At 41.6% G+C, this 24,727-nt stretch overlaps 2 protein-coding genes across 12 annotated transcripts in view; one reads left to right on the forward strand and one right to left on the reverse strand.

The window, feature by feature from the left end:
• Positions 1-915: 915 nt before the first annotated feature.
• On the reverse strand, positions 916-8,241 carry LOC118390919 (zinc finger protein 572-like). Its single transcript, XM_035781737.2, has 2 exons — positions 7,960-8,241; positions 916-2,241 (listed from the first exon to the last, which is right to left on the reverse strand). Exons 1-2 carry the CDS (start codon positions 8,150-8,152, stop codon positions 1,478-1,480), a joined length of 957 nt encoding a protein of 318 aa, XP_035637630.1. The 5' UTR covers positions 8,153-8,241; the 3' UTR covers positions 916-1,477.
• Positions 8,242-16,820: 8,579 nt separating this feature from the next.
• The window catches only part of LOC118390920 (BRCA2-interacting transcriptional repressor EMSY-like), a 30,825-nt gene continuing 22,918 nt past the window's right edge, over positions 16,821-24,727 (forward strand). The window contains exons 1-9 of one of the 11 annotated variants that reach the window (XM_035781741.1): positions 16,821-17,050; positions 17,832-17,906; positions 20,005-20,113; positions 20,257-20,356; positions 20,491-20,565; positions 20,695-20,870; positions 21,063-21,218; positions 21,458-21,717; positions 22,185-22,428. In XM_035781741.1, the coding sequence (XP_035637634.1) occupies positions 17,856-17,906; positions 20,005-20,113; positions 20,257-20,356; positions 20,491-20,565; positions 20,695-20,870; positions 21,063-21,218; positions 21,458-21,717; positions 22,185-22,428 (1,171 nt within the window). In that variant the 5' untranslated portion in view covers positions 16,821-17,050; positions 17,832-17,855. The remainder of the gene's footprint in view (positions 17,051-17,831; positions 17,907-20,004; positions 20,114-20,256; positions 20,357-20,490; positions 20,566-20,694; positions 20,871-21,062; positions 21,219-21,457; positions 21,718-22,184; positions 22,429-24,727) is intronic. The other 10 variants (XM_035781742.1, XM_035781743.1, XM_035781738.1 and 7 more) reach the window with 10 other exon arrangements.

The following is a 24,727-nucleotide window of genomic DNA, read 5'->3' on the forward strand; positions in this document are numbered from 1 at the left end:
TCCTCGTGTTTGGAGGAAAAGGGGGAGGCTTGCAAGCCGAAGAAAACCATCCCAACCGTGAAGCACGGGGTGGCTGTATCATGTTGTGGGGGTGCTTTGCTGCAGGAGGGACTGGTGCACTTCACAAAATAGATGGCATCATGAGGTAGGAAAATTATGTGGATATATTGAAGCAACATCTCAAGACATCAGTCAGGAAGGAAATTAAAGCTTGTGGGTCTTCCAAATGGACAATGACCCCAAGCACACTTTCAAAATAGGGGCAAAGTGGCTTAAGAACTACAAAGTCAAGGTATTAGAGTGACCATCACAAGGCCCTGACCTCAATCCTATAGAAGATTTCTGAGCAGAACTGAAAAAGTGTGTGCGAGCAAGAAGGCCTTTACAATCCTGACTCAGTTACACCAGCTCTGTCAGGAGGAATGGACCAAAATTCAACCAACTTATTGTGAGAAGCTTGTGGAAGGCTACCTGAAACGTTTTAACCAAGTGAAACAATTTAAAGGCAATGCTACCAAATACTAATTGAGTGTATGTAAACTTCTGGCCCACTGGGAATGTGATAAAATAAATAGAAGCTGAAATAAATCCCTCTACTGTTATTCTGAAATTTCACATTCTTCAAATAAAGTGGTGATCCTAACTGACCTAAGACAATTTTTACTAGGATTAAATGTCAGGAATTGTGAAAAACTGAGTTTAAATGTATTTGGCTAAGGTGTATGTAAACTTCTGACTTCAACTATATGTATGTATGTATGTAATATATATTTAAAATACATTTTATTCAAAAAAAAAAACTTTAGCCAAGGTATTTGTAGTAAGTAGAAGACGGTATTGTGAGATTAAACTAGGAAATGGAAAACAGACTGTAGGCATATACATAAGCTAAATAAAACGTTCTTTAAAATTAGATCCATTTAAAAACACATCTTTATTCAAATATACATTTGTTTTTAACACAGTAATGTTTGTCCCAGAAAAGACTGTCGTATGCCATTCATGTTTAAGAGCATCTGTAAAAACATCTGCCTCGCAACCCGCAGAGGATAATAGAGTTTGCAGAAATGCATTATCAATTTAGATGGGGATTGACTGGGAATGTGATCCTCCCCAGGTTCAAAATGTTAGATTCAATGGTCAATTTTAACACACCATATTCTAGAATACAGCTGTACAACTTCTATTCATAAAAGTTTGAAACTGCTTACAAATCCTAAATATCTTCGCCAAAAACAACAAATGTGATAATGTAATGAAATAATTTTATGTTCTACAAGTCCATTAGTCAACTCCTACTGATCCAAATGACACGTTCATGTTTCCTCCCATGTTTCCTTCTCCTTTCATTTTCAAGATATCCGAATCCAAACTTTCTAAACCATTTTCTAAAGTCCTTGCCCTGATGTGGATTTCACTTGTTTGAATTCGTTGCTGGAGTATTAGGACACAAAATACATTTTCTCCTCTGTGTAAATCATGTAATAAACATTTTTTCCACTCCAGTTGAAGCATTTGCTGCATTAATTGCTCCTGTGTGATTTCTCATATGCCGTAACAAGTTCCTCTTCTGCCTGAAGGATTTAACACATTCCTTGCACTGATACGGTCCCTCCCTAGTCTCACGACTGTTACCAGCATACAAATGAGATTTGCTTTTGGATGTCCCCGGGATTATATTACTCCCCTGCGTGTGAGTGATTTTATGTGATTTTAATTGGGATGCTGTGATGAAGTATTCTCCACACAAAAAGCATCTATATGATCTCTCCCCTGTGTGCCCCCTCATATGCACTTTCAGATTTCCTATCTGACTATAGCATTTGCCACATTCACTGCAGCAATAAGGTTTTTCGCCAGTATGAGCCCTCATATGCCTTTCCAGACCAGATTTACAGTCAAAACATTTACCACAAACATGACAAGAAGAGTTTTCACCAATGTGACATGGTTTCATCTTGATCTCTTTAGTTGTACTGGTGGGTGAGACCACAATTTGCATTTGGAAAAGATGTGAAGTCTGAGGTGGTTCCAGATTTTCCACAGAGGGAGTGAATATGAACTCCTTGGTATCAGACTCTAGCTCTTTAAGCTGTTCTCCCCCCTGACTAGTCCAAACTTCATGTTCCTCTTTAATCTGCGAGGGCTCTGGGTCCTCTTGCTTCAGACTGGGGCTCCACTCCTGCTCACAGTGCTGCTGCTCAGGAGAAACCTCATCTGGGAGATCGAGCTGATGTAGGTCTGGAGAAAAGGAAAGAAGAGTCTTTCAAAAACGATTAACTCCTTAACCATTGTCTTACATGGTTAGTTGGTACACTTGTGTTCAATTTACACTGAGTGAATGAACAAAACATTAAGAATACCTACCTAATATTGAGTTTCACCCCCTCCCCCCCTTTTGCCCTCAGAACAGACTCAATTGGTTTGGGCATGGACTCGACAAGGTGTCGAAAGCGTTCCACAGGGATGTTGGCTCATGTTGACGCCAATGCGTCCCAGTTGTGTCAAGTTGGCTGGATGTCCTTTGGGCGGTGGACCATTCTTGGTACACACAGGAAACTGTTGAGCGTGAAAAACTCAGCAGTGTTACAGTTTGACACAAACCGGTGCGCCTGGCACCTACTACCATACCCCATTCAAAGGCACTTAAATATTTTGTCTTGCCCACTCACCCTCTGAATGGCACACATACACAATCCATGTCTCAATTGTCTCAAGGCATCTCTAACCAGTGTCCTCCACTTCATATACACTGATTGATGTCACTTGTTAAATCCACTTCCATAAGGGATCATAGCTTTCACCTGGATTCACCTGGTCAGTCTACAGTGCATTTGGAAAGTATTCAGACACCTTAACTTTCATCACATTTTGTTACATTACAGACTTACTCTAAAATGGATAAACAAAATGTTTTCCCTCAATCCACACACAATACCCCATAATGACAAACGAAAACTGGTTTTGATTTTTCTGCCAATTTAAAAATAAAAACTGAAATATCTTATTAACATAAGAATTCAGACCCTTTGCTCTGAGACTCAGAACTGAGCTCAGGTGCATCCTGTTTCTACAACTTGATTGGAGTCCACCTGTGGTAAAGTCAACTGATTGGACATCATTTGGACCTGTCTATATATAGGTCCCACAGTTGACAGTGCATGTTAGAGCAAAAGCCAAAGACTTGAGGTTGACGGAAATGACTGTAGAGCTCCGAGACAGGATTGTGTCAAGGGACAGATCATGGGGAGGGTACCAAAATATTTCTGCAGCATTGAAGGTCCCCAAGAACACAGTGGCTTCCATTTTTAAATGGATGAAGTTTGGAACCACTAAGACTCTTCCTAGAGCTGGCTGCCCGACCAAACTGCGCAATCATGGAAGGGCTTTGGTCATGGAGGTGACCAAGAACCCAATGGTCACTCAGAGCTCCTCTGTGGAGATGGGAGAAGCTTCCAGAAGAACAACCATCTCTGCAGCACTCCACCAATCAGGCCTTTATGGTAGAGTGGCCAGACGGAATCCACTCCTCAGTAAAAGGCAAGTGACCGACCGCTGGACGAGGCAAAAAGGCACCTAAAGTACTCAGACCATGAGAAACAACATTCTCTGGTCTGATGAAACCAAGATAGAATGCTTTGGGCTGAATGACAAGCATCACATCTGGAGGAAACCTGGCAACATCCCGACGGTAAAGCATGGTGGTGGCAGCATCATGCTGTGGAGTTGTTTTTCAGCAGCAGGGACTGGGAGACTCGTCAGGATCGAGGGAAAGATGAACGGAGCAAAGTACAGAGATCTTCAAACTGGGGTGAAGGTTCACCTTCCAACAGGACAACAAACCTAAGCGCACAGCCAAGCAAAGTCAACGCAGGAGTGGCTTCAGGACAATTCTCTATGTCCTTGAGTGTCTCAGCTAGAACCCGTACTTGAGTTTGAGTTTGGAGCAGTCTAACTGGGTGCCTATTCATCAGATTCTCCCAAAGAATCTTAAAGCCTCAGACACCTGACCTGCCATCATGCTACACTAAAAAAGTCAAATTCCTATGATTTACAATGTTAAATAACACTAATATGTGAATGAAAATTGTGAACTAATGTTTCATTTCATCGCTAGGAAGGAACGTGAAAATAGCTTAGAATATCTGTTGGGCATCAAGTCTACCTCAAAACAGGCCTTATGGTCTCTCTGGGCAGGGCCACAGGCCAGCTGTCACCAGCCTAGATGGCAGCTGAAAGATGGCTAGCTAACATTACTGTCAGCATCCAAATTTTAAACAAACTAAACAAACTAAAAAAGTAATGTCATTTTTTTATGTTCCCGGATGCAGGCACCCACAAGTTCTATTTTATAATTAGCTAGCTAGATTGCCTAGAGTTAACCAGACAGCTAAACTAGCCATGTCCCTCGATCAACCCGTCTAAATTACACAGATACAGTTGAAGTCGGAAGTTTACATACCCAAAAACATTTAAAAATTCAGTTTCACAACTCCTGACATTTAATCCTAGTAAGAATTCCCTGTATTAGGTCAGTTATGATCACCACTTTATTTGAAGAATGTGTAATGTCAGAATAATAGTGGAGACTGATTTATTTAAGCTTATATTTCTTTCATCACATTCCCAGTGGTCAGAAGTTTACATACACGCAATTAGTATTTGGTAGCATTGCCTTTAAATTGTTTAACTTGGGTCAAACGTTTCAGGTAGCCTTCCACAAGCTTCCCACAATAAGTTGGGTGAATTTTGGTCCATTCCTCCTGACAGAGCTGGTGTAACTGAGTCAGGATTGTAGGCCTCCTTGCTCGCACACACCTTTAAATTCTGCCCACACATTTTCTATAGGATTGAGGTCAGGGCATTGTGATGGCCACTCCAATACCTTGACTTATTTGTCCTTATGCCATTTTGCAACAACTTTGGAAGTATGCTTGGGGTCACTGTCCATTTGGAAGACCCATTTGCGACCAAGCTTTAACTTGATGTCTTGAGATGTTGCTTCAATATATCCACATAATTTTCCTGCCTCATGATGCCATCTATTTTGTGAAGTGCACAAGTCCCTCCTGCAGCAAAGCACCCCCACAACATGATGCTGCCACCCCTGTGCTTCACGGATGGGATGGTTTTCTTCGGCTTGCAAGCCTCCCCTTTTCCTCCAAACATAACAATGGTCATTATGGCCAAACAGTTCTGTTTTTGTTTCATCAGACCAGAGGACATTTCATTGCTCTCAAGGATGAACCAGACTTGGAGGTCTACAATTTTTTTCTGAGGTCTTGACTGAATTATTTTGATTTTCCCATGATGTCAAGCAAAGAGGCACTGAGTTTGAAGGTAGGCCTACATCCAGGCACACCTCCAAATGACTCAAATTATGTCAATTAGCATATCAGAAGCTTCAAAAACCATGACATAATTTTCTGGAATTTTCCAAGCTGTTTAAAGGCACAGTCAACTTAATGTATGTAAACTTCTGACCCACTGGAATTGAGTTACAGTGAATTCTAAGTGAAATAATCTGTCTGTAAGCAATTGTTGGGAATATTACTTGTGTCATGCACAAAGTAGATGTCCTAACCGACTTGCCAAAAATATAGTTTGTTAACAAGAAATTTGTGGAGTGGTTGAAAAACGAGTTTAATGACTCCAACCTAAATGTATGTAAACTTCCGACTTGAACTGTTGCTACCTATTTATTATTTTCTGACAATTTGGAACACTGTAAACACCAAATAAATTATAAGCAATACCAGAGGCTGTCCTAACAAACAAAAAAAAGTGTTAAACCTTTATTACACCACAGCAAAGATTAGAGCCAAATTTGATTATCAGACATTGTGGTTGCTTGAGGCTTGGTGCTCATGGAATCAGTAGAAAATTAAACAAACAGGCAACACAAGCAGGATCTGTCTTATTTGTGTAGCTATATAAACAGTGCATTCACTAAGAATTCAGACCCTTTGACTTTTACCACATTGTTCCATTACAGCATTATTCTAAAATTGAGTAAATAGCCCCCCCACAATCAATCTACACACAATACCTGATTATGACAAAGCAAAAACAGGTTTTTAGAAATGTTTGCAAATGACTAGTATCAATCAACTCAAGAGACAAACAAAACCATTTTGCAATGACAAAACATAACTAGTCCAATAACTTTTTACATACTTCCTTTGGGAGACCCAGAATTACTGAGGCTTTGGCTAGTTGTTATGCAAAGACACAAACACTCCCATCCACAGAATGTATGCGTTGGCCCTACTTGTTTGTAGCGAGCCCTTCTCTGATGACGACTTCTGTAAACCACCAACAAGAAAAATAGGTAAAAACACACTAAGAAAACAGCTATACCAACCATTGAAGTATTTCGCTGCGCCTGACTAGGACCAGCAGAAATTTAGATGAGATATGATATAAAGTTAGCTAGCAACTAAAATAGCATCACTTACGAAAGGGGGGGGGACACTGCATCTGTTATTTAGTTTGTCAGCTAAAAGTTTGCTTTACACCTAGCCAGCCTCACAGGTGTGTGTTTTTATATAAAGTAAACATCTAGCTATTTTCATGTTGTGCTTCGCTAATATTGTTATATCATTCTGCAAAACACAATTTGCCAACGTTAGATTACTTAGGCAGTTTTCACATATCCCCTGTAGGATTCAGATCCTGTAGCTTTTGTTTGTTTGGCTAGGTCTACAAAGCATGAGTGAAACGCAATATCATACCCAGGTGAGTCACTTTTTGTCTGATGTAAACAAGCTAGCTATCTAGCTAGCTTACACGTAGAATGTGCGTCTCACTTCACATCCTGAAACAGTTATGTATAGGTCTTGTGAAAGCACAACATTTTCTGTATAAAATGTCACCAATGCTCCCTGGAACAGAATTTCAAATGTGAAAACACCCCTAAACTGAACATGAGCTGGAGGTAGACACGAAGCCACTGTAATGAGTAATGCCATGGTTCTATTATTGGGTAGGCTAATGTGTAGAATGCATAGTATGGTATCCTGGCTAGGGTGGATCCAGTTCTATTTATCCATGATGTGCAGGCTCATGTCAGTGGCAGCACAGAAATTAGTGGGTTGACAAATAAAGTGCAATGACAAAACAAGTGCAATGACAAATATGTTTTTATATATAGTTAACAGAAATAATACTGCTTATCAAAACAGTTACCAATAAATGATTTCACTTATGTATAAATTACTGATTTGGCATAGTCTTCTTTTTGTCACAAGAAACCTCAAGTGGGGATTTTAAGGCTATGTTACATGTATGGTAAGGACTATTTGATTTTCTACACATTTGCAGCGTAAAGTAGAATTGCAGAATAAACTAAAAAATAATTAATGCAAAAAGGAGAATAGAAAGGGGAGGAAAAGGTAATGAGCCATCGGTAGAAGGTTGTTCAAAGGGATACTGAAAGCACTATCTGCCTCCTTGAATCCAGTGCAGACACCGGTGGGTGAGGGGTACTTGTTGCGGATGGTGACAACACAACTGGGTCTCTAACAACTGTGGTCTCTAGGTAACACTCGTCTCTAACCACATCCAAGTCGTTCGCTTTTCAATTCCCCATTCCAAGACTACTCTGTAAACCAGTCTATATTCCAGGTAGGATATGACCTAGTTCGAATACTTTTCCTTTCATATGAGCAAAATACGTTAATTACGTATTTTTTTGTTGAAAACACGTATTCGCAACGTCTTGTGCTCACCAAATCCCTCTCTTACATAAAGTAGGTAATCAGTGCTCTGCAAATCTGTGGATAGCTCAATTTTTTATAAATTAATATTTTGCTTGGGAAACTCAGTGACGCCCCCCTCCCCCAATAGAAGAAGCTGTGGGCCGTGGCCTACAACATAGATCCTATTAAATTGCCTTTAGTATTCTAATTCAATGTTACACGTTTCAAATCGAGACTCTGCACAGTAGTTGCTACAAACCTGCTCGATGTAATTTTATCTCGGGATTGAAAACCAAATCCAGTAGCCGCCGTAAACGCTTGATTTCCTCCTTCGAACTGGACATTTCGTTCTCGTACTCTGTTATGGTTTTTTCCACTTCCACATATATCTCCACAGCAGCCGCGGTTAGTCGCTTGGTAAGAAACACATTCAACAACTGTAGTTTGGACATTTTGCAGGAGGTAAAGTAAAAGTAACGTTACTCAGCAAGATATGATGGAACCCAAATGTATCCACGTGACCTCAAAATGTGCCGCAAACATCGTCATGTGATCAAAATAGGAGGTGTGGTTGTCACTAGTTACCACAGCCACAATGTCAAAATTGGCTATGTAAACATGAATGAAAAAATATATATCTATATATTTGGTCTTAATTTAAGGCTGGACATAAGGTTAGCAGTATGGTTAGTGTTAGGTTTAAAATGTGATTTTATGAAGATAAATTCCAGAAAGCCAGGTTGAGTGGAAGGGCCTGAGATATTTGATTATTAACCTTCAAGGTTCCCAATGAAAAGACAAAATAATGTGTGTTTGATAGTGACAACAATGGGGACACTTTTTCTGCTTATGGTGGTATTATATGGTACCATCAATTCAGTATGTGTCTCCTTTCGTTATCTTTCATGCATTTACATTCAAAGTGCTTTAACCCATGCAAGGCTGCCGGCCCAGAAGGCACCCCTAACCGTGTCCTCGGAGCATGTGTAAACCAGCTTGCTGGAGTGTTTAGAGACATATTCAATCTCTCCCTATCCCAGTCTGTTGACCCACTCGCTTCAAGATGTCAACACGGGGCCCCACAAGGGTGGTTGCTCAGCCCCCTCCTGTACTCCCTGTTCACCCATGACTGCGTGGCCACACATGTCTCCAACTCAATCATCAAGTTTGCAGATGACACAACAGTAGTGAGCCTGATTACCAACAATGACGAGACAGCCTACAGGGAAGCAGTGAGGGCCATGGCGGAGTGGTGCCAGGAAAATAACCTCTCCTTCAACGTCAACAAAACAAAGGAGCTGATCATGGACTTCAGGAGACAGCAGAGGGAGCACGCCCCCATCCACATTCATGTGGCCACAGTGGAGAGGGTGAAAAGCTTCAAGTTCAAGAAGATCTAAATTCAAGAAGATCTAAATACATATTCCCATGAAACTAAATTCGATCAAATTATTGGCATGTAGACGCAGTTTGGACATTTTAACGGTAAACGTGCAGAATTATCATTCACGACTGACTGTGATGATGGCCTATTTTGAAATGAGTTATGCTTAACTTGGAATTAAAAATAAAAACATTTTATTGAGACTATATGTCTGGGCATAGGCAGAAGTTGCAATTGGAGCATGCATTTTATTCATATTCTATAATAATACTCAATAGGCTACATCTATTGGTACAAACTTTGATTGAGAATTGATTACGTCTCATTTTTTTTCAATAGCGCTACTCCACTGCCCCTAAGACCCTCATGAACTTCTACAGATGCACTATTGAGAGCATCCTGCCGGGTAGGGCTGCACGAATCATTTGAAATCAGATTGAAATAATAAAGAGGGACACATATTCAGTAGAATGGCAGTATTTAGGCAATCACCCTGAGAGTAATGGGCAGGTGGAGAGAGTAAACCAGGATGTGGGTAGATTTCTGCGGTCGTATTGCCAGGGGAGTGGGCGAAGTTCTTCCCATGGGCACAGATGGCACAGAACTCACTCCGCCACTCCTCTACAAACCTCTCACCAGTCCAGTGTGTGTTGGGGTATCAGCCGGTCCTGGTACCGTGGCATCAGAGCCAGACCAAGGCTCCTGTAGTGGACGAATAGGTGAGGCGCTCGAGGGAGACCTGGGAGGCTGCCCACTGGTACCTTAAACGTGCCGAAGTGCGGCAGAAGGCAAGCACTTACCGCCACCGCAGTGAGGCACCGGGGGACCAGGTCTGGCTCTCGACCCGAAACCTGCCCCTCCGCCTGCCCTGCCAGAAGCTGGGTCCGCGGTTTGTGGGGCCATTTAAAGTCCTGAGGAGAATAAACAAGGTGTGTTATAGGTTACAGATCCCCCTTATTACCATATTAACCCCTCGTTTCATGTGTCTCTCCTCAGGCCGGTGGTGGCTGGTCCGCTTCAAGAAGCTGAGGTGTGGGAGGTCCCTCTGCACCCCCTGGACACTGGATTCGAGGCGTCAGATGAGCGGCCTTCAGTACCTCGTGGATTGGGAGGGGTACGGCCTGGAGGAGAGATGCTGGGTGCCGGTGGAGGACGTATTAGACCCATCAATGCTGAGGGAGTTTCACCGCCTATATCCGGATCGCCCTGTGCCTCGTCCTCCGGGTCGTCCTCGAGGCCAGCGCGCTGCGGAAGCCGCGCGTCAGTGGGTGGGGTACTGTCATGACTTCCACCGAAGGTGGTTCCTCTCCCTGTTCGGGCGGTGCTCGGCGGTCGGTGTCGCCGGCCTACTAGCCATCACTGATCCATTTTTCCATTTGTTTTGTCTTGGGTTCTTTCACACCTGGTTTCATTTGCTTTCATTTCTGTGTGTATAATTACCCCTGTTGCCTGCTCAGGTTTGTGTGGGATTATTTGTGTCATGTTGAGGTTGTGCCTCAGTTATTTTCACATATACCAATTGTGTATAAGTTTAAGGAGCGTTGTTTTTCCTCCTTCCGTGAGTAACTGTGTTCTCTTTTGTCATGGGCGTTTATTTGGTATTGTACTTGACCCTAATTGCTGTGGACTTGCCTATTAAAAAACGCTACTTGGACATCTCTGCTCTCCTGCGCTTGACTCCTTCACCTACCTCTAAATACAATATCGCAACACTCTTTTTGTTTTCTTGAGTAAGGCGTCTCCATAATGCAGGTGTTTCATCCTAGCTCAGTGCTTTCTGTGGTGGTGGGGCAAGCCAGCAGACAATATGGAGCGTTGAACAGTGATTGGCTCAGTGTTCTGTCACTCATGGGGGGACACTACGTCACCACCAAGTCTAAGGGTAAAGCTAGAAAATTATAGCCCCTTGGGTGCTGCCATAGGTTTACATTAGAAGTGCCCATCCAAGAAGGCTCAAGGTCATTTGCCACAGATAAAATTGTCACATCACAGTTTATATACAGTGGGGCAAAAATGTATTTAGTCAGCCACCAATTGTGCAAGATCTCCCACTTAAAAAGATGAGAGAGGCCTGTAATTTTCATCATAGGTACACTGCAACTATTACAGACAAAATGAGGGGAAAAAATCCAGAAAATCACATTGTAGGATTTTTTATGAATTTATTTGCAAATTATGGTGGACTACAGGAACATGAGGACCGAGCACTCCCCCGTTGTCATTGACGGGGCTGTAGTGGAGCAGGTTGTGGACACCAACAAACTAGAATGGATATCACACATGCAGCTAACACAGACATATGGAAATGTCTGCTCTACCCAAAATGACAACCAATTAATTGCAGCATTACCACAAAAATGGAAGAGGCAAGGTAGAAGGGGGAAAATGTAAGGAACTTGTATGTCGGCCATGTATTAAAGAACATGAATGGTTAAAGAAAAGTGAGATAAATAAAAACATATACCAATTTTTTCAGAGTTCCCAGTTGTTTTGAAAGCACCATAAATGCTGAATGTCAGACTTTGATGAATACATTTGCCCACGAAGGACCGCCGTGCAACCTTTCTGGTGAAGTGAGTACAGCACAACAAGGTGAGTCCAAAAATGTATTGTATGCTGCTGCATAAATTATGTAATATGCCAGGGAGATATGTATACTGTAGCTAAGAAAGTAATACTAAGTGTACTGTATGTTGTGTAGTAAGATGTTAGTAGCCCATGTGCCTCACCCTAATAATTTGGTCTATTTACCCCTCTTAATTTAGTCTACTGTTCGGACTTGGTGGTGTACATGTAGCCTATAACCTGTTATTAGAGAAATATAATCATTGAATAATGTAAGAACTTTCATTGTCTGCTTATATACCCCCTTTATTTATCCTACGGTTCTGACTTGGTGTACAGTGAGAACGCTGTAAGAACCGCCAATGTTCTGAATTCTGTCGCTGTACATTTTCAAAAGTGCTAAAGAAATAGTTATATTGACTACGTCCGTCCTAGCTCACTCGTTACTGTTTTAATCGAAATTAGAAAACATTAGAAAACACATTTCTTTAAGCAAGTCAGCCATATCAGATATGTTTTTTTAAGGCAGTAAATGAGGCTAAATGAACTGTTTTGCTGCCAGACATGGCTTCGGTTATAGTCAGGTGTAGCAGTGGTAAGATATTGGGACTGCTGTTGGGACAGGTTTATGTAGGCCCTTACAATTTGTTGGGACAGCTTTATGTAGACCCTTACAATTTGTGGGCACCGCTTGTCACCATTATAGTGCAATTAATGTATTGTTTAGTGTTGTAGCTTTGCTGGCGTACATCCCCCGCAAACTTTTGGGGGGGCCCACCAAGATTTACATGCTAAAATCGCAACTGGCTATAGCCATGGTGTGATCCATATTATATAACCTCTATATGGTTTCTCTATAGACCTGGAGGTGCAATGGATGCACGGAGAGAAGGGCCAGGGCCTTGGACAGTTCTACATCCCCCATAGTGTGGCAGTAGATAACTATCAAATTAATCAAAAGAGGTACTGTAATTCTCAATTAAACCATAAGGTGGGAGCATGACCACAAATGAGTTTCTGATGTTTCCTTGAGATTTACTTTGTGAATGTGCTATCTTGTGGAAAGCAGATTTCAGACTCTTGCTACTGACAATAGAGTGCTAATCTATATAATTTACATATTTCACGAGATATCAATAACCTTGAAATGATATGCCATTGCCTGAAATCTCATGTAAAAGGCTTAAAAAATGTATTAAAAAACTTGCTGCATGCAAGATTCGAACTCGTGAAGTAAGTATCACGAGTCAAGTAAGCAAGTCCACTACGGTACAAATGATTATCTTTACACTAATGTGCAGGTGACACACAAGTAGCCAACTCAACAAGCCACGCCACACTCAAATGTTGTGCACAAATCTGTTTATATTAGTGAGCACTACACAATACCACAGATGTCTCAAGTTATGAGGGAGTGTGCAATTGGTATGCTGACTGCAGGAATGGCCACCAGATCTGTTGCCAGAGAAGTGAATGTTCATTTCTCTACCATAAGCCACCTCCGTTGTTTTAGAGAATTTGGCAGTATGTCAAACCGGCCTCACAGGAATGGCCGTAGACCACTTGTTTGGCGTTGTGTGGACGAGCGGTTTCAGTGCCCCGTGGTGAAGGTGGCGTTATAGTATGGACCAGCATGAGCTACGAATAATGAACACAATTGCATTTTATCGACGGCAATTTGAATGCACAGAGATACCGTGAAGGTATTGTTGTACCATTCATCCGCAACCTTCGACTCATGTTTGAGCATGATAATGCACAGCCCCATGTCGCAAGGGTCTGTACACAATTCCTAGAAGCTGAAAATGTCCCAGTTCTTTCATGGCCTGCATACACACCAGACATGTCACCCATTTAGCATGTTTGGGATGCCCTGGATCGACATGTACGACAGCCTGTTCCAGTTCCCACCAATATCCAGCAACTTCTCACAGCCATTAAAGAGCAGTGAGACAACATTTCGCAGGCCACAATCAAAAGCCTGATCAACTTTACACGAAGGATAAGTGTCGTGTTGCATGAGGCGGTATCTGTGATGCATATCTGTATTCCCAGTCACGTGAAATCCATAGATTAGGGCCTAATGCATTTATTTCAATTGATGTAACTCAGTAAAATCGTTGAAATTGTTGCATGTTGCTTTTATATTTTCATTCAGTATAATTTGCTAGCAGAGAGGGTTGCATGATGTAATCTCTTTCCGGGCTATGGAAGATGCACTCTCTTGAGACTTTTCTACTCCGAGGCTGTTCATTCACACTGGCATATGAACTATTGCGTCTGCTTAAACAAAAATACACACATTTAGTGTAGTGTGAGGTTAGCGCATCTGAACAGTAATAATTTGGACGGGGTTCTCAATAACTGCTACTTTTTTTGCGCTCTCAAAAGCAACACAGGCATAATAAGTTAGATATATAGATGCATGCAATTTTATGTCAATCATATTGCTGTTTGAAGCCTATAACTAACTTAAAGATAATCTTCTGAAAATGGTCTTATGGTTTGTGGTCTTATGCTGCCATCTATTGGAAATATATTTAGCAATTTCAGTATATTTTACCTTTTTGTAAAGTCCCTAGAGTCGATGTCTTCGCCTGCGTGGAAATCGAATTAGCATAATAAAAAAAATACCTATGAAAATCCATCAGTTTTTGATAGAGCTATCTGTTTTTAGCGTGGGGTTTGTCTCAATCCACTGCATCTGCCGATGTTGCCCTTCTGCATCTGTGGTGAAAGGTGGCAGAGCGAGAGCAGTGTTTGTCAGACCATGAGACATAGCCGGTTTGGCCTACTGAAATCTCACAAACACAACACTAGTCTGAAGGTAGCCAGGCACCAGTTTAGAAAACGACATAGTCTGTTTCAGTAGCTATAGTTAGCTAGCTAACAATATAGCTAGGTGTCATCATCTCAAACAACCCTACTTTTTATTTGATTAAGTCTCTGCTAGGTAAAGCCCCGCCTTATCTCAGCTTACGCTCCAGCAGGTATATCTCACTGGTCACCCCCAAAGCCATTTCTTCCTTTGGCCGCCTCTCCTTCCAGTTCTCTGCTGCCAATGACTGGAAGGAACTGCAAAAATCTCTGAAGCTGGAGACGTTTACCTCCCTCACTAGCTTTAAGCACCAGCTGTCAGAGCAGCTCACAGATCACTGCACCTGTACATAGCTCATCTGTAAATAGCTAATCCAATCTACCTCATCTCCATACTGTATTTATTTATCTTGCTCCTTTGCACCACAGTATCTCTACTTGCACATTCATCTTCTGCACACCCTGCCATTCCAGTGTTTATTTGCTATATTGTAATTTCTTCGCCACCATGGCCTATTTATTGCCTTACCTTTCTTATCCTACCTCATTTGCACATGCTGTTTATATATTTTTCTACTGTATTATTGATTGTATGTTTGTTTTTTCCATGTGTAACTCTGTGTTGTTGTATGTGTCGAACTGCTTTGCTTTATCTTGGCCAGGTCGCAGTTGCAAATGAGAACTTGTTCTCAACTAACCTACCTGGTTAAATAAAGGTAAAATAAATGGAGGTCGAACCCATCTATGTGAAGCAAGCCACAATAAGGATTAGCCACAGTAGTGGACTTTACTGTTAGCCTTCAAAATAAAAGTATGTCATTGACAGTGATGCAAATTAATACAAATAGTAGAATTATGCCATAATTGAATAGATCACACGAGAAGGTTATATAAAATCAACAAAAGACAATCATTTTTTAATTTGATAAAACTTTGTTCAAATCACAATGGATGTATTAGACTTTAGAATTGCATTGGGAGCATACTTATTTCACTGTACAGCCTTACCTATGGAGTGTGGATCAATGACGTGGGGTATCAGTCCACTCAGTGACACCCAGAGAACATTAGCATCGTACACTGTCGTGAATGCAAGGTCTGATCACTTCTGACACCAATGAAACAGCAGGGAGCAGGTCTCGAACCCTCGACCTTCTAGCCCGAAGTCCAGCGCGCTATCGGCTGTGCTGCAAAAGCCTGCTCAAGCAGCAGTCGATATAAACCCAGGGTCGTTACAGTACCTATTTAAAAGTGATGCAGAAGTTTACAATTCGTGGAATAATGCCATACTTATTCTAGATAATGTCAAACAATGGTGGAATTTGAAGCAATGAAATGGGGTATCAATCTACTTGGTGACACCCACAGAACACAACTGTGAAGAGTTTACACAAATATTAGTTACAGCTCTTATCGGGGACTGAGTGAAGTTGAATTTCAATAGGCGAACAAGTGGTTACCTCGATAATACTTACTCACAAGGATTCCTAAATCATTGTTAAGAATAATGGAAATGACTGCAGTTTCTACTGGTCATTGTTTTCAGGCTGGTTGTATTTGTGCTAGCTAGGTACCAAGTTAAATCTAGCTACCCAAAGCAACATTCTATTAAACTGTGTTATTTGACGTGTATCTTTTTGACACGCAAAGACCCAAAACGGCATTCAATAAAAATATACGTCAAATAACACTATTTGATATGTTACATAAGCTTTTAATTTTACTTGACGTACATTTTTTGACAAGCAAGGACCAAACGGCGTTTCATAGGAAAGTCGGCGAGTTCAAAGCAACTTCGAGCTTTGGAACTCTGTTTCCGACTTGAGTTGTTCAGGACAACTGGGAACTCGGACCAAAACGAGCTCGGAATTCCAAGCCGGGATTCGGTTTTTCCGATCATAAGATCATTGACGTCAATTTTTGACCTAGTTTATTTCCCCGAGTTCCCAGTTGTCTTGAACCCATCAATTGGAATTCCGAGTTGGATGACCGTTTTCCCAGTCGGAGCTGTTTTTTTTGTTTGTTTCCAGTTGTTTGAACGCATTGTAGTCAACGATTTCTCAATTCCAGTTGTTTTGAACGCGGCAATTATACCCGAAGATGGTGGTACGAAGAACGTCAACAGTGACGTAAATGGTCCTAAAACTAGGGGTAGAAAAATCGCCTATTTGGATTGATGTCTGTGCATAACTTTATGAGTTTATTTTTAGAGGTCTTTAAATTATTATGTGTCTAATAAAAAATAATGGTGATGGCGATTCCTAACTGGATCCATATTTGTTCGAAACAATGGTGATAATTTCCAAGTTTTGTGTCAATCAAATCCAGGCTTATGTTTAGACAGCATTATTTCAGGCCCAAGTGTTTTGGCGTCGTTCAATCATGGCGGAATGGAAGGTCTATTGAACTGAGGTGGATCCTCAGTAAAGAAAAACATTTATCTGCCATGTTTTGGCAGGTGCAACTGATTTTGGATTAATATGTAGCGAATCGCTTGATCCTGTAATTCAGGACTGTCATAACGACACACTGCATGGTAAATTGGAAGACGGGAAGTTCACTCCGAGCTAGCTGAATAACTTCGGTAACGAATCTAGCTAGCTTACTTGCTAGATTTTTCTGAGGGATGCTTTGACAATTTTAAATCGTTCATAACAGCAGATATGCAAACACAGTTTAACAAGATATTATACGAATATATACTGAGTTACACCCTTTAAAAATCCTTTAACCTGTAACTTTTCGTTCTTCTGCACTGATTGAAGTGGATTTAATAAGTTGACATCAGTAAGGGATCATAGACTGACCAGGTGAAAACTGTAATGGAAAGAGCAGGTGTTCCTAATATTTTGTACACCGTGTATATTTGCTGTAATGTTTAAAGTTGGTAAGTTATATATGGCACCCTTTGGCTTCGGACCGCAACTTGGATCTAGACGAGGTAGATAGCTACAGTCGTATCGGGATGTGTGAGTCTCCATATTGCAATTACAGCTTCGCTAGTGTAAAGTTTAGCAAGGAATGTTTCAACTAATCTATTCTTGGCGATATTTCTTTCGTTCTTGATTTGGAAGAAAAGTGTATTTTATACATGTCAGTCCAGTTGCATGTGGTTTAAAAAAAAAACAGAAATTCAGAAATATTTTAAATTCAAGTGAGGAATGCCTCATGCATGTGTGTCGGTCTTTGTTTTGGTTGCACTGTGACACGCTGTCACTTCTACGTGTGGCTCATAGAAACGAATAATTTTGGCAAAGATGTTGAGAAATGCGAGATGTCTGGCAGCCAAAATGACGAGGGAACTCCTGTCAGTGTAAAAGGTGGATTTAATATCTTTCTATATTATTATTGTTTCATTTTTTTAGAGCCACCTGCAACTGGACACCCACATGTATGGTAACATTTTCTTCAGACTCGAGATACGACAAAAGCGTTGCCATGTAAGTTTCAAGTTAATGTCACATGCACAAGTACAGTGAAATGCCTATCTTGCAAACTCAAAACCCAACAATTCAATAACAATGCATTACTAGAAAAAAACTGTTTCTCCTTATTGCAGCCAAACAGCAGCCTATGTACAACCTTATATTTCTCACAGGCTTCTCCTTCTTCATTAACAAACAATGGCTCCCTTGACATAGGTCACTTTTAAAATGATACTTTTATCAAAAACTACAGATTTTAGCAACCAAAGTAAAGCTTGCAGTTACACAGGACAAACCATTAGGTACAAGGAAAGCATGAAATAATGGACAATCGACTGGTAGACTCGATGTGTACAGTGGTACACTCCACTGACACTCATCGCAACTAAACTCTTTTGGAAGGAGTTGAGTTAACTAAGCTAAGGGATCCTGAACCCAATGTTCTGTCGATCCTATTTGTGGTCCGAAGCTAAGCACCCGTAAGCTAGACCCATAGGCAAAGTTAAACCATAAATCTATGCACAAGGACGACATTTAACAATTTCCATTGAACATTTTACAAAACACATTTACTTTAATAACAGTGCAGATGCAAAGTTTGGTAACAGAATGACGGCACATACCGTCAAACTTTGCATCTGTTATTCAAGTTAATGTGTGTTTGTAAAATGTTCTGTGGAAATTGTTAAAAGTAGTCAATGTGCATAGAGTTGTATGGTTTGTGTTAACTTTGCAATCCTTGGATTTTGTTTGGCATACATTTTAAAGGGGGAAATCAGAAGCTCACCATTCTGTTACTGTAATTGCCCCTAGGCTACTGAAAGAGCTAGCCAACTAGCTATGTCATTGATGTCTAGATGGTAGCATTATAGCTAACCCTAATATTTGGCTTATTTAAGCCTCTTACTGAAAGCATGGTCAGCAGGTTCCAACTCAGGGAATAAGCGTACTCATAAAATGCCTTTAGGTTATTTGGCTTGTTTCAATCTAGCTTCGGACAGCAACTAGGATCTTGACGGGACATTATGTGCCCAATATCCTGTCAAGATGCTAGTTGCAGTCCGAAGCTAGTATCAATGCGACCTGTACGCTCTCGTTGGCTGGCCCTCGCTTCATACTCTTCGCCAAACCCACTGGCTCCATGTCATCTACAAGACCCTGCTAGGTAAAGTCCCCCCTTATCTCAGCTCGCTGGTCACCATAGCATCTCCAACTGTAGCACACGCTCCAGCAGGTATATCTCTCTAAGTCACCCCCAAAACCAATTCTTTCTTTGGTCGCCTCTCCTTCTAGTTCTCTGATGCCAATGACTGGAACGAACTACAAAAATCTCTGAAACTGGAAACACTTATCTCCCTCACTAGCTTTAAGCAGCAACTATCAGAGCAGCTCACAGATTACTGCACCTGTACATAGCCCACTTATAATTTAGCCCAAACAACTACCTCTTTCCCTACTGTATTTTATTTATTTATTTATTTTGCTCCTTTGCACCCCATTATTTTTTATTTTTACTTTGCACATTCTTCCATTGCAAATCTACCATTCCAGTGTTTTACTTGCTATATTGTATTTACTTTGCAACCATGGCCTTTTTTTGCCTTTACCTCTCTTATCTCACCTCATTTGCTCACATCGTATATAGACTTGTTTATACTGTATTATTGACTGTATGTTTGTTTTACTCCATGTGTAACTCTGTGTCGTTGTATGTGTCGAACTGCTTTGCTTTATCTTGGCCAGGTCGCAATTGTAAATGAGAACTTGTTCTCAACTTGCCTACCTGGTTAAATAAAGGTGGAAAAAAATCCTGATTTGGAAGCTGCTGGCCGTGCTTGTTTATAGTAACATCCAGAATTGAAGAAACTCATATTTCAAATTAAGGATTTGTATTGTATGGATAATCTGGAACACATTTTTATTGTAACCCTGGACAAGCACACCTGATTCAACTTGTCAACTAATCGTCAAGCCCTGAATGAGCTGGGTTTTTCCAGGGCTACAACAAAAATGTGTACCCTTTGGGATATATGAGGACGAGGGTTGGGAAACACTGATCGAGAAGATGACATATGTGCCATGTCCTCTCCTCTTCTGCTCACTCTAAATGTAGTTGATGATTCAGCAGGTGAAACCGCATCTGACCGGCACCATGCCTGTGGTGTGGCCCACCCTCCTTGACCTGGGCAGGGATGAGTGTAAGAGAATTCTCCGTAAACTTGGTAAGACCCTTTCAACTTCTCCGGCCTCTCTGGCTTGCCTCATGCATTAAGTGACATGTCACTTTCAAAGGACCCAAAATGTTACTGATGTTTCAGAGTGAAAGCAAAGTTGTTTTTAATGATAGCCTGTATTGCTTCAACAGAGCTGGAGGCGTACGCCGGCGTAATCAGTGCTTTGCGAGCTCAAGGTGACCTCACCAAGGACAAGAAGGACCTCCTCGGAGAACTCACTAAAGTCCTCAGGTAAACTCGCAGTCACTATTTTCTTTCCATTGCTAGAGGAACCTAGGAAATATGGGTCCCTTTGTAAAAACAAACTTTGCATGTGACTTAATTGCTCATTCTTACTTAGCTAATTGTATGGTTGTCTCCCACAGCATTTCAACAGAGCGTCATCGTGCCGAGGTCCGTAGGGCCGTCAACGATGAGCGCCTTACCACCATTGCCTATCAGTAAGTCATGTTAACCCCCCCCCCCCAAGATGATCAATACTAAAACTACATACACATTATGACTTACTACCAAATACTAGTACACTCATCAGTCCATCAATTTACCATGACAATTCTCTTTTGTCACAGCATGTCGGGTCCCAACAGCTCCTCAGAGTGGTCCATCGAGGGACGTCGGCTGGTCCCCTTGATGCCCAGACTGGTCCCCCAGACGGCGTTCACCGTGACTGCCAACTCAGTGGCCAACGCCACAGCCAATCAGAATGCTTCTCTCTTGTTGCCTGCGGAAACAGGAAATAAAGAAGGTAAGATCACCGACAGCTCAAGGTGGAAATTGCCCTTATCCACAGGTTTAGGATCAGATTACTTTACTCCTAATCATAACTGGAGGTTATTGGAGTTTAAAAAAATATACCTGCAGGATCAACGGAAGGGGGAGGAAGACTATAAATGATCAATGACTTATCTCTACTTATAGTGTATTTTTTTGTTTGCAGTGGTTGTTTGCTACTCCTACACAACCACCACGTCCACCGCCACCAGTGCCACGGCGCCCAGCGGCAGTGCAACAGCCACGGTGAAATCGCCCCGTCCGGCCAGCCCTGCCTCCAACGTGGTGGTGCTGCCCAGCGGGAGCACTGTCTATGTGAAAAGTGAGTGTCAAAACAGAGGTTCCATGTTTGTTTATTCCTTTACTTTGGAAAGAAAAATAGCTGTTTAAGAGCATTGCATTGGTTAAGGGTTCTCCGGTGTAACACTCCTTAAACAGAGCCTGCGAATCAGAATAATGCAGAACCTCTTAATGTATCAATACATTTTTTTGTCTCAAATTCCATTTGTCTCTGTCTGTATGTTTAGTTTTTTTCTCCCTCTGTCAAACTCTCACTCCCAGGCGTTAGCTGCTCTGACGAGGACGAGAAGCCACGCAAGCGGAGGCGGACCAACTCCTCGAGCTCCTCCCCTGTGGTGCTGAAGGAGCTGGCCAAGGTTGCCCCTCCCTTGTCCAAGACCATCACCGTGCCAGTAAGCGGCAGCCCAAAGATGAGCAACATCATGCAGAGCATCGCCAACTCGCTGCCACCGCACATGTCCCCCGTCAAGATCACCTTCACCAAGCCCACCACCCAGACTACCAACACCACCACGCAGAAGGTGAGCAGGAGAGAACTGTCCGTAATTCATAAGAAAGACTCTTGTTCTATAATCAGAGTCAATATAGTGAGTTGTGAGACAAATACTATAGGAATGTTTGAATATGTTTTGTATGATCGTAATTATTGCATAATGTCTGCGAACTTGATGTGCAAGTGATTTTGTACATACACTGAACAAAAATATAAATCAACCATTTTAAAAGATTTTACTACGTTACTGTTCATATAAGGAAATCGGTCAATTGAAATTAATTCATTAGGCCCTATGTATTTTAATTGACTGAGCTGGGGCCCCACAAAAGGGCTTTATTATAGATAGAAATACTCCTCAGCACCCCTCCCCCCCAGACAATCCCATTTTTTATTTCAGCCTACACTTTACATGATGCGTTACTATTTTTGTTCAGAATATGAACTTGATTGTACGTGGCTGTATAACTTACTGTATAATGTATGATTTGTCAGGTAATCATTGTGACGACCTCTCCAAGCTCCAACTTCGTTCCCAACATCCTGTCCAAGTCTCATTCGCACAACTACGCGGCGGCCATGTCAAAGCTGGTTTCCACCTCCATGCTGACCTCGGCCAGCCAGAAACAGACGGTGTTCATCCCGGCCAGCTCAAGTCCCTCCTTGGCCCCCAACACGATCGCTGTGACCACCGTGGTCTCCTCCAGCCCGTCTGTGCTCATGTCGACCATAGCGCAGAGTAGGTTTGCGTGTCCCGCAATTTCAAATTTTACTAGTCACATACACATTTAGCAGATGTTATTGCGGGTGCAGAGAAATGCTTGTGCTCCAACAGTGCAGTAGTATCTGAGTGCCTTAGTATCTAAAAATGATTCACAATAATACATCTAAAAGTAAAAGAATGGAATATATACAGTTGAAGTCGAAAGTTTACATACACTTAGGTTGGAGTCATTAAAACTAGTTTTTCAACCACTCTACAAATGTCTTGTGAACTATAGTTTTGGTATGTCAGTTAGGACATCTACTTTGTGCATGACACAAGTAATTTTTCCAACAATTGTTTACAGACAGATTATTTCACTTATAATTCACTGTATCACAATTCCAGTGTGTCAGAAGTTTACATAAACTGAGTTGTCTGTGCCTTTAAACAGCTTGGGAAATTCCAGAAAATGATGTCATGGCTTTAGAAGCTAATAGAGGCTAATTGACATCATTTTAGTCAATTGGAGGTGTACCTGTGGATGTATTTCAAGGCCTACCTTCACTCGGTGCCTCTTTGCTTGACATCATGGGAAAATCAAAACAAATCAGCCAAGACCTCAGAAAGAAAATTGTAGACCACCACAAGTCTGGTTCATCCTTGGGAGCAATTTCCAAACACCTGAAGGTACCACGTTCATCTGTACAAACAATAGTACGCAAGTATAAACACCATGGGACCACACAGCTGTCATACCGCTCAGGAAGGAGACGTGTTCTGTCTCCTAGAGATGAACGTACTTTGGTGCGGAACATGCAAATCAATCCCAGAACAACATCAAAGGACCTTGTGAAGATGCTGGAGGAAGCGGGTACAAAAGTATTTATATCCACAGTAAAACAAGTCTTATATCCACATAACCTGAAAGGCCGCTCAGCAAGGAAGAAGCCACTGCTCCAAACCCGCCATAAAAAGCCAGACTACGGTTTGTAACTGCACATGGGGACAAAGTCCGTACTTTTTGGAGAAATGTCCTCTGGTCTGATGAAACAAAAATAGAACTGTTTGGCCATATTTACCATGCTTATGTTTGGAGGAAAGAGGGGGAGGCTTGCAAGCCGAAGAACCTTATTCAAACTGAAGCACGGGGGTGGCAGCATCATGTTGTCGGGGTGCTTTGCTGCAGGAGGGACTGTTGCACTTCACAAAATAGATGGCATCATGCGGTGGAGAAATTACGTGAATATATTGAAGCAACATCTCAAGACATCAGTCAGGAAGTTAAAGCTTGGTCGCAAATGGACAATGACCCCAAGCATACTTCCAAAGTTGTGGCAAAATGACTTAAGGATAACAAAGTCAAGGTATTGGAGTGGCCATCACAAAGCCCTGACCTCAATCCTATAGAACATTTGTGGACAGAACTGAAAAGGCGTGTGCGAGCAAGGAGGCCTACAAACCTGACTCAGTTACACCAGCTCTGTCAGGAGGAATGGGACAAAATTCAACTTATTGTGAGAAGCTTGTGGAATGCTTCCCAAAACGCTTGACCCAAGTTAAACAATTTAAAGGAAATGCTACCAAATACTAATTGAGTGCATGTAAACTTCTGACCAACTGGGAATGTGATGAAAGTAATAAAAGCTGAAAGAAATCACTCTCTACTATTATTCTGACATTTCACATTCTTAAAATAAAGTGGTGATCATAACTGACCTAAGACAGGGATTTTTTTACTAGGATTTAATGTCAGGAGTTTTGAAACTGAGTTTAAATGTATTTGGCTAAGGTGTATGTAAACTTCCGACTTCACATATATATATTAGATCGAGCAAAATACATTAGAATGGAATACATTAAATATGAGATGAGTAAACCAGTATGTAAACATTATTAACGTGGCCAGTAATTCAATGTATATTTTAATTGAATCTTTATTCAACAAGGCAAGTCAGTTAAGAACAAATTATTATTTACAAACCCTAACCCGGATGATGCTGGGCCAATTGTGCGCCGCTCTATGAGACTCCCAATCACGGCTGGTTGTGATACAGCCTGGAATCGAATCAGGGTCTGTAGTGACTCCTCTAGCAATAAGATGCAGTGCCTTAGACCGCTGCACCACTTGGCAGCAGCCTCTTAAGGTCCAGAGTTGCGTAACTGGGTGGAAGCTGGCGAGTGATGGCTATTTAACCATATGATAGCCTTAAGATAGAAGCTGTTTTTCTGTCTCTTGGTCGCAGCTTTGACGTACCTGTACTGACCTCGCCTTCTGAATGATAGCGGGGTGAACAGGCCGTGGCTCGGGTGGTTGATGTCTTTGATATCGGAT

Source organism: Oncorhynchus keta, chromosome 12, assembly GCF_023373465.1.
Source record: "Oncorhynchus keta strain PuntledgeMale-10-30-2019 chromosome 12, Oket_V2, whole genome shotgun sequence".
Classification (NCBI taxonomy): Eukaryota; Metazoa; Chordata; class Actinopteri; order Salmoniformes; family Salmonidae; genus Oncorhynchus; species Oncorhynchus keta.